The sequence below is a fragment of the Marmota flaviventris genome, chromosome 6 (assembly GCF_047511675.1).
Source record: "Marmota flaviventris isolate mMarFla1 chromosome 6, mMarFla1.hap1, whole genome shotgun sequence".
NCBI lineage: Eukaryota > Metazoa > Chordata > Mammalia > Rodentia > Sciuridae > Marmota > Marmota flaviventris.
In genome coordinates this window covers 139,780,155-139,795,568 of record NC_092503.1, presented here as the reverse complement: position 1 = coordinate 139,795,568, position 15,414 = coordinate 139,780,155, and the positions used below count along the sequence as shown (strand labels likewise).

At 40.0% G+C, this 15,414-nt stretch overlaps 2 protein-coding genes across 10 annotated transcripts in view; one reads left to right on the top strand and one right to left on the bottom strand.

Moving 5' to 3' along the window:
* Nucleotides 1-13,712, bottom strand: part of Fars2 (phenylalanyl-tRNA synthetase 2, mitochondrial) — a 513,853-nt gene extending 500,141 nt beyond the window's left edge. For 2 of the 9 annotated variants that reach the window (XM_071613661.1, XM_071613662.1), the window contains exon 1: nucleotides 13,234-13,354. In XM_071613661.1, coding sequence (XP_071469762.1) covers nucleotides 13,234-13,267 — 34 coding nt within the window. In that variant the 5' untranslated portion in view covers nucleotides 13,268-13,354. Of the gene's footprint in view, nucleotides 1-13,175; nucleotides 13,431-13,693 lie in introns of those variants that run through there. The other 7 variants (XM_071613655.1, XM_071613659.1, XM_071613658.1 and 4 more) reach the window with 6 other exon arrangements.
* Nucleotides 13,608-15,414, top strand: part of Lyrm4 (LYR motif containing 4) — a 153,219-nt gene continuing 151,412 nt past the window's right edge. Inside the window, exon 1 of the mRNA XM_027948159.2 lies at nucleotides 13,608-14,203. Coding sequence (XP_027803960.1) covers nucleotides 14,118-14,203 — 86 coding nt within the window. The 5' untranslated portion in view covers nucleotides 13,608-14,117. The remainder of the gene's footprint in view (nucleotides 14,204-15,414) is intronic.

Here is a 15,414-nt window from a genome sequence, read left to right as displayed (position 1 = left end):
AATTAATTTTAAAAAGAAAGTTACTTAAAGATAAATTAATGAGTCACAATAGCTTCTAATCATTGACTATTTTTACAATCACTACACTACCTGTGTTTGAAAAATGGGAAGACAGACTGTCAGAAATTTGTTTAATGTCCAGATAATGCTGGGAACACAAAGGGATTCATAAGCTATTCCTTCCCGGCATACAGGTATGAAAACCACAGTTATAACTGGTTCAGCTGTCAGGACTGTGAATTGTTTAAAATCCATATTCTCCACCTAAAATTGCAGAGCATACATTACAGCAAGAACAAAAACTGATACTCTGAAATTGAAAAAAGCTTGAGAGGGATTCTAACAAAACTATGAAACCAAAGCTCAGATCTCATCAAATTCATTGAGTGCATACTGTATGCACAGTCAAAACCATTCACTATAAGCATATTTAAGCACCCACATACCAACTGAATTTTCTCAAGTAGAGAGCCAAAGAGAAAGCAGAATAACCCAAGTCATGGATAATTAAGGATTTAAAAATAAATGTTTACCCAGAAGGAAATGCTTACCCAGTGTATAAGGATGCTAAGTACAGAAAATAAGAATCAAATATAAATTTTTAGTTTTTCAAGGTTGCTTTCTGAGTTTCATACTACCAAATCAAATTTGGCACAACAAAAAACACAAACATTTTAAAATCAAACAGTTCAAGCATCAAATCCATCATGTTTAATGGGGCCAGGATTCAAACTCTCTAAAGCCTTGGGGGAGAAGGTTCTGTTTCTGTTTTTGGCAAAATATGGATAACAACTGGTATTAGAATCAAGTAAAATATACGTCAGATATTCTTTGCAACGCCTGGCAATCAATTAAAATCTGGGAAAATAAGGGAGCTTCTAAATATTGTCTGTAGAACAAGGAAATTCTTACCTGAGGCTTAATAGCACATCACGCTGATATATAACCAACTGAGGCTTAATAGCACATCACGCTGATATATAACCATTTTTCTTTCTTGTGAGAGGCAGGCCAAATTAACAGACAATGACTCCCTTAATCCAGGAAAGGCAGGACTACAGGAAGCACATGTTGCAAAAACTGTAAGGGGAAAAAGACCTGAAAAGTCGGTAAATCCCTGCTCACTGTGCCAGTGTTGCACCACTACTGAAATGCCTGATTGCTTTTTTATGTTTTAATATTCAGAAGTTTTCTTTTAGAATCTCAAATAAAACAAAATAGTAATTGATACAACAACGCAGCCACAATTTCCACATTAAGTGAAATGATAAAAGAATACTTCCCTTCCTCCCACACCTTAGTACAGCCAACTAATCCTATACAAAGAAATCCAACACTAAATTGAGGAACTCCCTTTTTTTGTGCCCTTCAACCCTTATCTCCTACCACCTATGGAGCCAAGGCAGTTTGGGGATCCAAAACAATCCAGACAATTGAAGAAGGACACCAGTGGACAGAGTGTGCAAGGATGCAGTCCATTCTAGGAGGAATAAAAGGGAAGTGAAGCCATTTATGAACTTTGGATTTTTGATTCTTGCAATTCCTCATTGTAAACAAACCTAACCATGAGAGTGGATGTCTCCCTAAATTTTGGAAGGTCCCCAAGATACAAGGGTATTATACAGATTAACAGTCATTATAAATTAGGTATCAAATAGGGTGATCATGTCATAGTGTTCCCAAGACTGTTCAGGTTTATGCCTGTTGTGTCAGCATAATTATTAAAAGTACTCACTTTCACTGAACTCAAAAATGCCCTGATTGAGAAAATAAATTATATGATCACATAAGTTGTATGATAAAGTGACATACAAGTTGTATGATAAAGTATGAGAATGTGATATAGCTGTGAAATGCAACTAAATCAACAAAAATCCTAGTTTAGTTTTCTACCTATCACATATATACAATGTCTACCTTCATTTCAAAAATGCACAGTAAATCTCCCCACAGAAAAACTAATACCAACAATCTAAGATTGTAGCATGCTCAAACTAAAATTTATTTTAAAATATTTCCATTGTAAGTCAATAACTTGTGTCAATAATTCATAGAACCCCTTCTGAGGCTACCCTTTGAAAAGAGATTGCAAATGCAACTCTAAATAATGTGCCGAGTAAGCAAGCACAATAATCTGCTAAAATGATGACCATTTCCATGCTTCCAGAATTATCCAAAAAAATATAAAATAAAAACTTTATTCACTGTCAGAGGCTCTTCACTCCAAATTATAAAAACAAAGCCAATAAAGCAGTTTTAAGGTAACATAATTCTAGGAAAATAAATCACAACATAAAAGGAAAAAGTATTTAAAATACCTATCACTCTTGTATGGTTACTGCCATCATGCTTGTTCTGTTAATATCCAAAGCGACAATGCTACTCCCATTATATTTTCTACTGAGGCAAAGAGAATTAAAGTGTAAAGGTATAAAATCTAAACCCAAACCCTGACCAACAGGGAGCAGTATATTTGGAACAAGTTCAACGGAATTTCCTCCGTGGCAAAACATCTCATATTGCTTAAAAATCACCAGTGAGGATGGCACAAGAGGGTGAAAAATGCATCTAAGGATTTCAGCTTCTTTTCTTTCATTCACTACTCACCAAATACGTACCGAGTACCTACTAAGCACTATGCCTATGATGGAATTAATAGGGGCATGGAATTCTACCCCTCATGGAATTAACACACTACTGGGAGAAATCAATATTAAATTGATGTGAAAGCTGAAGAGGATCAAAACAAAGCTGCTTGTGCCAAGCCCTAACCAAAAATAAAGAAGCCAGGAGGTTACACAGGGGAGAATGTCATGCACTGATGCCTGATAAGAACTAGCACAAGAAACTCTGCCATAATCAGAACCTTACACAAAGAATATTCCTACAAGGATTCTGTCCAGTGACTGACTGCTCAACCTTGGATGGGCGCCATCCTTGTTATCAATCCTGGAATACTCTTGTTATTAATCCTTGTGGTCAAGGATTACTGTTCGAAAGTAACTTATGCAATCCTCCTCATTTATCTTTAAAATGTTCCCTTTACTCCATCCTTTTCAAATGTGCTCCTGGTTTCTAGGGCAGTGTACTCTACACCACAATGCTTCTTGCTTACTCCCAAATAAATATTATTCTTTGTGAATCTCTCTCTGTTAATGGATAACACCAATAACCCGCCATTATATAGATATGTAATTTTAAATTACAAAAAAAAATAAGATAAAAAATAAGATATTATATGAAATAATAAGATCAGGAGGGTGTAATTTTCATTGGAGTAAGGGAACACTTCACAGACATGACATTTAGCTGAGTACTCATGAAACAGCTGAAGAGTATGACAGAATATTGATGATTCATGAGAGGGGTCTTCATGTACAAACATCCTTCAGTGAAAAAGGATTGGTGTATGTATACATGTAAGATTTTTATTTAAAAAAAAATACATAAAACTATCCCAAAACTGCATAAGTAGGAAAGATGGCCTAAAATTTAAAATGTTGGCAAGGCTGAAGCAGGGAATCTCTATTTTATTTTGGCATTATATTAAGGCAAGTTGAGTTGCAAGTTAACAGAAATAACCAAATACAGCTTCAAATGGCAAAATATTTTTTAACAAGAAGTCTAGAAAAATCCAGTTCCCGGGGTTCATTCAGCAAGGCACAAAAGCCAGTAGTTAAGGGGGAGTCCCTCATATTCTCTTGGTCTTTCCCACATGCTTTTCTCCAAGTGATTGTAAGATGGCTATTTGCAAGAGGGCTGTTCTGAGCATTAGTCATACCAGTGTCCCAGGCAGGAGAGAAGAGATGGCATAAGCAATCTTTTGTGAATAGTCAATCTTTAATAGAAACGAAAATCTTTCTCAGAAACCTAGTAAACTCTCCTTCATCTCATTAACCAGAGCTGTGTTTTGTGGCTATCCCTGGCTATCAGAACCAAGTATCTGGTAAAGAGCTGAATCAACATGACTGCCTAAGGCCATAATCAAACAATTTGTTGAGCCAAACACAAAATCAGAGTCCTGAGGGCCAGGAAGAAGTTGGTTCGTGGATAGCCAATTAACAATACCTGATAATTTTCACAAATGAGTTACAGCTTATGTGATTGATTCACTGAACCACTGATACTCATTTATCACCTACAATATGCAAAGCTAGAAGCAAAGTGTTGGAGAGACCATGGTAACCAAAACCAGACACAGTCCCTATTTTCATGCAATATACAGGCTGATACCAAGTAATCACACCAAGAAATGCTTCTCTAGCCAGAATTCTCTACTGAGCTGTTACCTTTTACAACAAATCCCTTCCCTTTTTCTTGGTAACTACCTCAGATTCATTGTGTGCACCCCCATGTTTATGTGCTCATCCCCTAACTTTCACAGCCTATAAATGGGTAGCCAATTAACAGTACCTGATAATTTTCACAAATGAGTTACAGCTTATGTGATTGATTCACTGAACCCTAGAGGTCAGGTGCCCCACCCTGACCTCTAGGGGTTAAGCAAGAGATTAGGCCTAAAACAATAGTGATTCTCTCCATGGTCAATTATTGATTCAGAGACAGGAGAAGATAGAATTCAATGGGGGCCAACGTGGTGAATGGAAGTAATGCTGAAGACTCCTGGTCCAGAAGATCTCTTCCTCTTCTGAGGTTCCGGAAACCTCCTGAAGTTTAGAGCTGCTGGGGACTTATACCAACAAGAGAGGATGCCAGCCTAAGGATGAAGTTGACAATGCAAAAGACACGGTAGAGAAACGAACCAAGCCAGGCCTTGGCAACTTCACTCAAACAACCAACTGTAAGACCCCTGTGGTTTCTGAACTCCTGTGGCACAGCAGACAAAGTCACCATAGTGGCCCAAACCCATTCAACTTGGGGTTCCTGTTACTTACAACTAAGTCACTGTCAGTGTAAGGCAGTTCACCAAGGAGCATAAAAGAGGAAAATTTGCTCATTAAAGAGGGTACCTTCAAGTAAGCACTGAGATCTGAAGTATAATTAGGAAGGGAAACAAGAGCTGCCCAAGCAGCTGGGTAGGATTCACAGAGGTCCCCAGAGGAGAGTAAAAGGAAGTAGTAAAGAGCTGAAAAGCCACAGGTGAAAAAGAACAAGGCATGACAGGCGGCTCGAAGCCACTCTCAGGTCTTACAAGGTGTGCTGCAGAGCTTAGACTTTATCCAAAAAGTGCTACAGGTTTTTGGGGAAAAAAAGTAGCATAGAAATTACTGTCTGATAATTCACACACATTTAAAGAACACATCACAGACCAGGACTCCGATAAACTTTTTATTTTCAAATAGCTTTCAAGAGCACAAAAAGGAACATTAAGGAAACACCACAACTGGGCATTCTCTGCAAGGTTCTTAGTAGGGGCATCAAGGTTCTCCTTGGGTAGGTCTGGTTAACCCCGTGAACGTCCTGAAATATATCAATCTGGGACAGTTGCTATGGAGACTTTCAAAAGTAGGGACTATCGGAGACTGAAGACTGGGGCTCTGCAAAGGAAGGCTCTACCACAATTGCCACCACAGAGCTAGCTTGCACAGCACCCAGGACACAAATGGCATTCCTCTTGAACCTAAACTTACAAATGCTCAGGCATAGGCACTTATTTCAAAGTGCTTAAGATCTGAAATAGATAACCACTTTGTTACAGTTTGCAACTAGAATGTCAACCAAAGGCCTGTGTGATAAAAGGCTTAGTCCCTTGCTTGGTGCTACTGGGTCATGGTAAAACCTTGAAGGTAGGCCTAATGGGAGGCCTGCCTTTCTTCCTTTTTCATGTCCCAGCCATGAGATCAGTGGCTTTGCTCCGCCACATACTCTGGCCATGATGTGCTGCCCTAAGCCCAAAACAACTGGGCCAATCAGTCATGGACCAAAACCTCCATAACCATGTGCCAAAATAAACCTTTCCAGCTTATAAGTGGACTGCCCCAGGTATTTTGTTACAATAACAAAATGCTGGGCTAGAGATGTGGCTCAAGCGGTAGCGCGCTCTCCTGGCATGTGTGCGGCCCTGGTTTAATCCTCAGCACCACATACAAAGATGTTGTGTCCGCCAAGTACTAAAAAACAAATATTAAAATTCTCTCTCTCCCTCTCTCTTTAAAAAAAAAAATAACAAAATGGTAATGTCCTTACCTAAAAATGGTCAAGGAAAGAGAATATACTACCTGTTAGCCTCCTCCTATTTCACAACTTCTCCATTTTACTTTCCTCTGCATTCAAGAATTCCAGGAATTTCCATGAAGATAATTCTCCCAATAAACGTATCCTAATTAACTAAAGCTAATTCTGTTTTACTGTCTGCCAATATTACTTTAATCCATTTCACATGAGTCATGCTCATATTACTCTTTAATGTTATTAGTTAACTCAAGCTCATAATTACACATACAGATGACAGGCTTGCCAAACTGATCTGCTTCCACTGTGCACAAGAAATAAATTTTTAGATTTAAAAGTTATAAAATATTAAGTCATATAAAGTAAAGGATTTACTGTAATGGCAAAGACATCATGAATTCTATGTATAGCTTCCTTGTTAATAACAGTTTCCAGTATAATTTCAAAGATATATTGTCCTTCCAAGAAATCAGTTAGAACTATGTATTGCACATCTTAGGACAATGACCTAATATTTTCCAGTGATTGGAAAAACAGCATTCCCCCTCAAAGTATAAACACTGCAAATACTAAGTGTTTTCTGTAAACAACCAACTTACCTGAACAAACAAGAGATGGCAGCTACTAATCCCCATTCAGAAAGGACAATCAGAACTTCAAATTTGTCTTTAGAAAAAACAGTAAAATAAGGTGGGGAGGGTTATGAGGGTAGAAAAGATGGTGGAATGAGATGGACATCACTACCCTTGGTATATGTATGATTACACGAATGGTGCGTCTCTACACTGTGTACACCAGAGAATTGAAATGTTGCGCTCCATTTGGGTATGATGAATTGAAATGCATTCTGCTGTCATGTACAACTAAGTAACATGAATAAATAAATAAAATACTAAAATGAGATGTTGATAAAAGTAGCTGGTAAACTCCTAGAAGAGAAAATAAACCTTAAATGAATAATAGTTATCAGATTCACCACAGTTAGTTTCACTAACAAATCATTCTAAAATGTATGGACAACATAAAATCACACTAGTTCTCCCTCCTAAGTAGTTAGAAATAAAAAGAAGGTAACCTAACAGGATATTACCAGACAGTGTGGAAGAATTTTCATGCTGATAGAGGCTTGTAGCAAGAAAAGATGGTTTCTTCCTTTTAAAAGTAAAAGAATTTTTTAAATAAATAAATAAATAAAAGATTCTCTAGAACTAAGTAACAATTGATATACTTTCCCCAAATCGAGTGTCACTTTCACGGTTGCTACCAGAAATTAGGGAACCCAATCAATGAAGCTAGAATATCTAAGCACAACACACCATGGCTCTCCAAAATTACTTAAAATAGATTTTCTAAGTCTATCTGAAAAGAGTATCTACAGATATGTTAGTCTTAGAAAATCCCAAAAGGAAATGTCAATTCTCTCTCTCTCTCTCTCTCTCTCTCTCTCTCTCTCTCTCTCTCTCTCTCTCTCTCTGTTAGTCTTAGAAAATCCCAAAAGGAAATGTAAATTTCTCTCTCTCTCTCTCTCTCTCTCTCTCTCTCTCTCTCTCTCTCATACACACAGACACACACAAACACAGACAACCTAAAAAGGGCATCAAGTCTTTTCAAAGACATGTTAATAGAAAAATAGAAAAAAGTGTAAATGTATCTCAAAATACTAAAAAGCTAGAATAAAAAAGAAAACATTTGAGAGCCTCTGAATATTTATAATATTTCTTATACAAAACAGCTTTACAAATACGTGAGAATCCAATAAATTAAAATTCAAATGAGTAAAATTTACCTACATTCTACAAGAAAAATTAAAGAATTATATAATTCCCGAAGCTAGCACTGAAGACCATCTGTGAGGCAGTGTAGCAGCAGAGCCAGACACACAACATTCTGGGCCAACTCCAACCCCAGCTGTTTCCTAGTTCCTGGCTAAGCAACCTAACTTCTTGGCTTTCCTATAACAGAGGTAACCATTCTCCCACCTGATCAGAAAGGGTTAACTGAACATAAAAGGACTGGCTTGCACCTAACATCTATGGACAGAGCCCCCTTCAGTTGGTCACTACACCATTATCTGTCCCCCAGCCCGCACTCTGGGTATCTCTTCTACCCTGCCCAAGGTAAAGGGTAAGTGTTCCTCCAGCAGTAGCCATCTTACCAACGCAACCACACCCCTAACTGCTCTCAAGGCCCAGATCAAACCTAAATCCCCCAGACCAACCCAAATACTACTTCCTCCTTAAAGCCTCTCAATGTCCATAGATCAATGTTTACCAACTCTAGCTATGATCATCCAGGGAATTTAAAACAGCCAGGCTATTTGTCTGAGTGTTGCCTAAACATCAGGGTCAGACATGGACTCTCCTCACCTTGAGACCTCTCTGCTTTGCAGCACTTCCCATCCAATATGTTATAACAGTTTTTTCGCTGTTGCAACTAAAGGATCTCAGTAGAACAACTGTAGCAGAGGAAAAGTTTATTTGAGGGCTTGGTTTCAAAGGTGTTAGTCCATAGAAGGCCGGCTCTATTCCTCAGGGCTTGAGGTGAGGCTGAACATCATGGTGGGAAAGGGTAGCAGAGAAAAGCAACTCACATCATGGTGACCAGATGATGAGAAAATGATGATGATGATGATGACCAGAGAGAGAAACTCCACTCTCTAGATACAAATATATACCCAGAGCCAAACCCAATGCCTCCTCCAGCCACACCCTACCCTTCAGTTAATCCCATCAACTCATTGACTAGGCTAAGACTATAACCCAATCATTTCTCCTGCAAACCTTGCATCGTCTCACATGTGAGCTTTCAGAGGACAAATGCATAAACGTACTACCTATAAACTCCTGGAATCAGTATTTGATTTTTGGCCCTCAAGTTACAAGTACCAGCCTGCTCAGCTTTCTAGTGAGTATACAGATAAAAGAAATGGCAGTGCTCCTCCAACATAGGATTCAAAATCAGGGTTTGAAACAAAAGCCTGGATAACAAATCTGCATCTCAAAAGCTCAACTGTTAAGTTCTACTTCACTTATGTCTTAGCCAATGCAAAGGAGGAAAATGACTAACTCCAAAAAAAAAAAAAAAGAGTAAGCATCACTAAAAGGAAGCTGGTAGGGAGCAGTTCTGTGGTCCACTAGATGTTCCTCCCTTCTCACCTCCTACCACTCCAAACCACTTAAGAGTTACCTAAATATGACAGGCACAGTGGTGTAATTCCAGGAGCTTGGGAGGATGAGGCAGAAGGATCTCAAGTTCAAGGCCCGCCTCAGCAACAGTGAGGCACTAAGCAACTCAGTGAGACCCATCTCTAAATAAAATATAAAATAAGGCTGGGAATGTGGCTCAGTCATTGACTGCCCCCAAGTTCAATCCCTGGTATCCAAAACAAACAAACAAAAAGTTACCTAAATAGATGGTGTTCACTTTCATGCTTCTATGTCTTATATACACTGCAACCTCTAAACACATTCATCATCTGGCTTTCGCTACTCTTTCTGCATCTTCTGCTATATTCAGTCTTCCCTTAGGTCACAGTCCCTAGTTGAATATCCCACTTCTGTACTACTCTAGCATTTGGTATTACTATGCCTATCACAGCACCTTTCAAACACATTATAGTAAAAATATTACTGTTTTGTCTATTCCTCTATAGGTTTCTAGGAGGAGGGGGCTCTCATCACTGTAACTGCACTACCTTTTATAATGTATGGCACACATAAAACACTCATGCTAAAGAAAAAAAAAAAAGAAGGATTTCAGTTTGATCTTCTGTACAAATCACTGATATGATGTTTATGGTCTCTCCCAGTTCGCTTTCTCTTAGAATGAAGGATCAAGTAATACCAAATGATGGGCTGGGGTTCTGGCTCAGGGGTAGATAGAGCACTTGCCTAGTATGTGTAAGGTACTGGATTCAATCCTAAGCACCATATTAAAAGAAAATAAATTTATTGTGTCCATCTAAAACTAAAAAATTTTTTAAAAAGAAATTCTAAATGAAATACTATTAAAAAAAAGAGAAAGAGAGAAGTGTATAATGAAGATCTGTGTCTACATATGGAGTACAATAATTTCTAAATATTGCGTGGCTTCTATATAAAATTTTCTTTACACATCAATTTGATAATTAAGCATAAAGATAGTAAATTACTATTTATTATGTTAAGAGAAATGTCTCTATGAAACATTAAATACTCATTGATAACCCTAATTTTAATAAAAGGCAATACATGATTTTATATAGGCAAAAAACTATGCAAACTTCTGTGAAATTATATTTATAATTATGTTTGCATGAATGTTAAGGAAATTTTTACATTTGGGGGCTTGATGGTAGGTACCTTCTAGTTTACAGTTATTACCTAAGAAAAAACACAGTACAGAATAGAATGCCTATTGAAGGACATCAGTAAGATTTATTTTCAGTTTCTAGTCCAATTCTACTCGAAATCTCAAATAGTTAATATTTTAAAAATATATAGTCATCCCTGCAGTGAAAGTGTAATTTTTTTGTTACTCTTTATAGGCAATGATGTTCAGCACACTAGTAAATTGCTTCAAATAAGGTCTTTTTTTAAAAAAGTTAACATTAAATAGTATTAAAAGGGAAACTCCTTAAACCAATTAAATTTAGTAGTGTCTTTGGGCAAAGAAAACAAAAGTAGTCTGAGAATTTGGAAACCCCAGAACCCAAGCAGGTTCTGAGAACTCCAACCAACAGTATTATTTGACTATATTTATTATGCTATTGTCTATATTTATAGAAAAACTGAAGCACAGAAATGTTAACTGGCCACAGCTTAGTCAATCAAATGATTAAAATTTAATTGGTTAGTTGGCTATAGGGCCTCCAGCAACCAACCAGTGGTAAGTTACTATAATTAAGCTTTTTGCTGGTTTGGTCTGTTGGATCCACTTGTGGGTGCCCAGCCCAAATCCATTGACTCTGTTTTAGTCAGCTTTTTTGCTGCTGTGACTAAAAGATCTGACCAGAACAATTGTATAGGAGGAAAAATTTATTTAAGAGCTCACAGTTTCAGAGGTCTTAGTCCACAGAAGGTCGGCTCCCTTCCTAGGGGCTCGAGGTAAGGTTGAACATCATGGCAGGAACAGTTTGGCAGAAGAAGTAGCTCACATCATGGTGATCAGAAGGCAGAGAGAGGAAGTCTCTACTCTGCAGATACAAAATATATACCCCATAGCCATGCCCCCAGTGAACCACTTCCAATAGCCACACCCTACCAGCCTCCAGTCACCACTCAGTTAATCCCATCAGGGATTGATTCACTAATTAGGTTAAGGCTATACCCAATCATTTCTCTCTAAACTTTCTTGCATTGTCTCAGACATGAGATGTTGGGAGATATCTCATATCCAAACCATAACAGCGTCCCACAAATTTTACTTCCAACACTGGGACGCTGTCACTTCAAGCTCAACCATTTATCGTAATAACAGATGAATAGGCTACCCAAACAACTTTAGCTTTACATATATGTTTAGAAAGTTGAGACACATTATAATCAATGTATACTAGATTCCTTGATAATTAGGCTTAAGGAAAAAACCAGTCAGTAATTATTATAATTTCTTAGGCATAATGTATACAGTAACTATTCACTTTCAAGATGAAAGCAAAATACAATAAAAATGTAATCCCCACTTTTGTGGGGAGGGTTTACTGGGAATTGAACTCAGAAGTACTTTACTACTGAATTACACCCCAGGCCCTTTTTTATTTATTTGCTTTATTTGGGTGGATGCAAAAACCTGAGAAAAAAAATTAATTTTTATTTTGAGACAGGGTCTCTGAATTGCTGAGGCTGGTCCTGAATTTGTGACCCTCCTGCCTCAGTCTCCCTACAGAGTCATTGGGATTACAGGCCTTCCCAACAGTGCCTGGCTTATTCTCATTATTTTAAAACAAACCAAAACAATTTTCCTGTTCGTCCTTTTCACTCTGATAGCTTTGTCTATCTGTAACTTGTGTTAATGTTGCTTTTCCAGGTGCCACATATTCTATATCATCAGCACTTAACAGTGTATCATCTTAAAACAGCTCTGAATCCTGCTCTATAACAATGTGTAATTCCCTTGGTAATGGAGCCTAATAAATCCCAAAGGAAAAAGTATTGCAAGTACTTTCACCAAACTCGAAACAATAACTTGACCCATCAACAAGAGTAATAAAAGTTCTGCTACCCTGTTTAAAAAAAAAAAAAATCTATTTTGAGATTTATAGACGTAGAAGTCCTTAAGAAATCAGACAGGTGGTTTAAAGGGGCTTTTATTAAAGCAGTTGCTCAACACCTTTTCTAAAAGGCCATTTCACCACGACTACAGTATTTGGATGCAAGGACATCAGGTTCTACTTACACTACAAAGCCTGGTAAGGTCGCAGAAGCGATTTCTGTGCTTAGAGTTATTGAAAATACTAAGTTGTTTCAATATAGAGGAAAGGTCGTCTCGAAACCAGATAAAACAACAGAACACATGTTAATGCAAACTTGGTTTTTACATACAAAATTAAACTTCGCTATGTTTTGGGACAGAAAACTATGGCTCTTCCAAAGTCGGTTACATAAACAGTCCAAAAACAAAAGTGCTTTACAAACACAGTAAGCAGAACTGGATGAGGTTTCCCGGAGCCCAGTCCCAGGGTCAACGAGCAAAACGCGAAACTTTATCCACCACATTAAGAAGGTAATTCAGAAAATTCGAAGTCTTCTGAAAAAAGCCATGGAAAATAACTTACTTAGCTTCTTGCTTTGGCTGTCAAATAATACTGAGAGTCACTAAAGCCCTAAAGATTCTCTAATTGATCAGGAACATCTAGAACCCAGAATTCTCGCCATTTTAAATATTTGATCACAAAATTCTGAGGACTCTTGACTCGTGGAGCGGGTGGGGTGGGGTGGGGGACACCTCAAGAGCCTCAAAGAATATCCCGGAAATGGGAAAAATCCACAGCGAAGTGCAAACTCCCTACCATATTAACCACCTACGTCACACCCCAAGCTGCAGCAAGGCCACCACACACCCACCGTCCTCCAGGGAGCTCAGACCCGGGATGTTTCAAAATCAGAAACGCGGCAAGCTTACACGCTCTCACCCACAGCTCAATCTCCCACTTCATGGACACCAGTACGCGATGGGCGCTGCCATTTTGACAAAAAGCGGGTCCTACACGAAAGGTCCCTGAGACAGTCGTCCTGAGCGAGGCCGGAGCGCCAGGAAGCCGCTGGCCGGTCACCACGGCGCCTATTACACGGAAACCCCAGCTAAGAGAACACAACCAAACTGCAATCCGCGACGGGGCTCAGCCAAAGTAAAATCACCCTCGAAATGGCAATTAGTCTGTCAGGCACTGCCGAGGGCAGCCATAGCTGTCGAGGGCGGGGCGTCGGCGCGGCGCGCGCTCGGTAACCCGGGCAACGCGGCCTCCGGCAGGTGCAAAGAAGAGCCAAGCTTCTGAGACACTGATGTCTCCGCCACGCCCCTGGGCGGTTCGCTGAGGCGGTTGGCGACCTGGCTGCGCGCTTTCAGTGCTCAAGCCGCTGACCTTCATCCACCGAGGAGCGTGGCAAGTGGTCACAGGCCGCCCCAGGTTTCCAGCCTCATTGCCCATTTCGGCCGCAGGAGCGGCGCTTTTCGTAACCCCGGGAGCCTCCCCGGAGGAGGCGGGAGCGCGAGCACCTCCCCCTCCGCGCCGCCCCCTTAGCTGCCCGTAGCCCTGCCTGCGCCCGCCTCCAAGAGGCGCGGGACGCCGGGCGCCGGCCGCAACGGTACTCACCTAGGCCCAGGGCCGCCCGCGGGCAAAGACTGTTGCTGCGGGTTATTTCGTTCGTGGCTTTTGTATAGGCTGAAATTTGGGTTGAGTTAAACTCAGGACTTCCGCAAACAGGACCTATTTGGGGTTTGTTTGGTGTTTTTGGTTTGGGGTTCCCTCCCCCCCCACTTTTTTTTTTCTTGGTTCTTTTTCCAAAATGGCAGCCTCCAGCCGCGCACAAGTGTTAGATCTGTACCGAGCGATGCTGAGAGAGAGCAAGCATTTCAACGCCTATAATTACAGGTGACCCGGCGGGCGGCGGGGCCGGGAGGGTTCGGGGCGCGGGCGCCCCAGAATGTTCCCAGGGGCAGGGAACCTCTGAGGGGCGCCGGCTGCCTCTCGACGGTGATGAGGGTCCGCCACCAAAAAACGTGTCCCTGCTAATTGGTGTGGTCCTCTGAAACCTCGGGCGGGGAGGAGCAGAGGGCTTGCCCTTCGTTGTGCCAGAGAAGACGTTCAGAAACTCGTGACATTTCCCCCCAAGTTGGATACCTTGGTTCTTGCTCTGGGAGCATTGATTAGCGTCTTGTTTCTGAAGGAAATAAGGATGGACAAGAAAGCTGCGAGTGGTAAAGTTAGGACCAGTTTGTTGCATATGCAAAACATCCCTTGAGAATGGACCTGGCCATTCAGTCGCACATGGCCATAGAACTGAAAGCTCACTTTAGTGCTCCCGATTGTTTCCCAGGTGTCTTAGTCTTTTGGGTTGCAAGAAGCAAATCCATTGTACTAAGAATGGATTAGGGGGTGTGGGACCGAGCTTGCATCCACAGGTAGTGGTAAAGGGAAAAATGTTTCATTTACAGGTGATGAAATGTTAGTTTATGCTTGATAACCAACAGGGATTGCCCCTGTAGGACCTTTAACAACAGGAGAATGGAGTGTGCACTCCTTTTTACATTTTTTAATTATTTTTTAACTTATATATTAAAAACGAATTATAGATATCAATGGGGTACCACGTGAGATTTCGGCACATTTACTAGTGTAACTTCTTCATGCAATAAACACTTATATTTTTATACAGCCCACTCTTTCCATCCCTGTCTGGTCCCCTGTTTGAGTCCCTTATTCTTGCTTTTTATCTATCTCAGAGCCTCTGCTTTCACATAGTTTCTCTTATAACTTCTGATCCCTCATACCTGTATGTTTTATGGATTACCTTTCTGCATTCTTTCAGACTTTGTCTTTACTATATGAATCCTGAGTTTGAGCCATAGTCCCAAGAGCAAGAATCTGATTGAATCAGCTCATCTCTTTTTTTTTTTTTAAATATTTATTTTTTAGTTTTTTAGGTGGACACATTATTTTTATGTGGTGCTGAGAATCCAACCCAAGGCCTCACTCATGCCAGGTGAGCACACTACCACTTGAGCCACATCCCTAGCCCCTCAGCTCATGTCTTTACACCAGACTTCACTTTAGGTGACTGGAGAGGCTCCAGAGTGTATCAG